The sequence below is a fragment of the Sinocyclocheilus anshuiensis genome, unplaced genomic scaffold (genome assembly GCF_001515605.1).
Source record: "Sinocyclocheilus anshuiensis isolate Anshui unplaced genomic scaffold, SAMN03320099.WGS_v1.1 scaffold1050, whole genome shotgun sequence".
In the NCBI taxonomy this organism is placed as follows: domain Eukaryota; kingdom Metazoa; phylum Chordata; class Actinopteri; order Cypriniformes; family Cyprinidae; genus Sinocyclocheilus; species Sinocyclocheilus anshuiensis.
The window spans coordinates 311,993-314,387 of NW_015536519.1; the positions used below are offsets into that span (position 1 = coordinate 311,993).

General features: G+C 39.5%; 1 protein-coding gene across 1 annotated transcript in view; it reads right to left on the reverse strand.

The window, feature by feature from the left end:
- Positions 1-2,393, reverse strand: part of LOC107693490 (adenylate cyclase type 2-like) — a gene marked incomplete at its 5' end in the record, with an annotated part of 3,256 nt that extends 863 nt beyond the window's left edge. The window contains 4 exons of the mRNA XM_016492897.1: positions 443-589; positions 1,242-1,349; positions 1,429-1,578; positions 2,331-2,393. Coding sequence (XP_016348383.1) covers positions 443-589; positions 1,242-1,349; positions 1,429-1,578; positions 2,331-2,393 — 468 coding nt within the window. The remainder of the gene's footprint in view (positions 1-442; positions 590-1,241; positions 1,350-1,428; positions 1,579-2,330) is intronic.
- Positions 2,394-2,395: the final 2 nt, after the last annotated feature.

Genomic DNA, 2,395 nt, shown 5'->3' on the forward strand with positions numbered 1-2,395 from the left:
GTGGAAAATGCTCATTTCTCAGTTTTGTGAGCAAACACAACAACATTTCCCATACCATATTAATCAGGATGACATACAATGCTGGTTTTGTCTCAGTTTAAATCATTAAAATAAACTAAAACAACTAAAAATCAAGATATTTATTTTAATTCACCCTGTCAAACTGCTTTTTTGTTGTTGTTTTTGTCTCGAAAATCCTAGACATATGATGAAGCCTCATTATAAAAGTGTGAATTCTAAAGAGTAAATGAATACAACTTTATAATTTCATGGGCATTTTTATGTCAAGCTCTAAAAGGGTAGAAGGTAACACATTAAATGCAGTTTAACCAAATGACACAAGTCAGTTTTTATAGTATAAGAGAGTTCAGGTTGGCGTCAGAAATGCTTTCTTAAATGACAGCACAGACAGACTGATATTGTGATGTTAAAGGTGCATGACCTGTATTTTATCCAGGACTCCAGTGCTGTCCATCCGGCTGGCCACATTAACCGTGTTTCCCCAGATGTCATACTGAGGTTTATGAGCGCCGATGACGCCTGCGATCACAGGACCGTGATTTATCCCTGAACACAACACAACACCAAACGAAAGTCAGAGTTACGGTAGATAAATACGATTTTACAATGTTTTCAAAAGCAGTCTCTTCTGCACACCGAGACTGCATTTATTGGATCAAAATTCCAGTAAATACACTAAAATAGTTTTACAAATTAAAATAACTGTTTTCTATGTGAATATCTGTTAGAATGTAATGTATTGCTCTGTATTTTCAGCATCATTACTCCAGTCTTCAGTGTCACATGATCTTCAGAAATCATTCTAATATGCTGATTTGCTGCTCGAGAAACATTTCTGATTATTATCAATGTTGAACACAGTCGTGCTGCACAATATTTTTGTGGAAACCGTGATGCATTTTATTTTTCAGGATTCACAGATGAACAGAAAGTTCAAAAGAGCAGCATTTATTTGAAATGGAAATCTTTTGTAACATTATGAATGTCTTTACTGTCACTTTTCATCGATTTAATGCGTCCTTGATGAAAAAATATTAATTTAATGTTTCTTGAGCAGCAAATCAGCATATTACAATGATTTCTGAAGATCATGTGACACTGAAGACTGGAGTAATGATGCTGAAAATACAGCTGCGCGAAAAATTGAAGGGGGTCTGAATACTTTCCGTACCCACTGTATGTAGAGCATGTCCTGTAAAGCACACACACAGCAGCCGTACCCGTCTCTCCTCTGCTTTGGCAGCTTTGGTCAGTCCAGCCGCTGCCATGTAGGTGCTGCCGATGGTCTTGATCTTTTCCACGGCGCTGAACTTGGGCTTGTTTAGGAGCTGCGAGAGAAGATTAGGAGGCAGGTGGGTTAAAACGACCACAAACGGACGGACAAACAGACATCGGACGGACATCCACCTCGTCAAAGTCTGAAATGATTTCGTTGAGGAAGCGAAGGCACTCCAGGCCGTCGTTGTTGACGCTGCTCTCGTTGTAAAACTCCTTGAAGAAATGCGGCACTGATGCGAACATCACGCAAACACACTCGCACGACTTACTGTACAAGTCCTGAAACACACACACACACACACACACACATCAGTGCTATCACAGAAAACTAACTCACATCATTTATGTCTTGTATAGTCTGATATAGTGAGAATATAGAGGAAAAAACAACTTATTCAGAGACTCAAACTGAGCAAAAATCTGCAATTTGCTGCAGATGCTGATGTTTATATGATGAAATCAATGAGATCTTTATAACAGTGCAGCAGACACTGACATAAAATGATCTAAATATCAGTGGTCGCTCTATATCTCCAGTAATCTGTCTCAGTGAGATGAGAGTGAAATGCTCCAAACATATAATGCAGTGATTGAGAGCTGAAGAAATAAAGGCTCCTCAGAAGATGTGAGATGTTCTGGAGGCTTGTGAAGATCATTCCTCCGCTGAGGAACAGTGAAAGTAAAGCTTCTGGAAACAAACGCTCCTCAAAAGATCCTGAGGATCAGATTTGAGACTCTAAAACTGCAGTTATTCTGACCTTTACTTGATCAAAATCAGTCAAGATTTGACACGAGAAGCGTTTCTACAATTACACTGAAATAGCTTTGACTGGATAAAACACTCTAAACTCTCAATCAGAGACAGAAGACGTGAGGAGATCGAGTGAAACTGATTTAACAGCACATATAGAGGCCGTTATGTATCAGATATGCTACAGTAGTGCTATAGGGTTAACATCCGTCCATTCAGAGACGTTAATGAAGGATGTGAATATGCCTCTAGGTGGCGCAGCGGAGTCAAAGTGTTTGACCTGGTTCTGGATGTCTTTGCCGATGAAGAAGTCTGTGACGTGCTCCGGCAGAAGGTTCTGCAGCA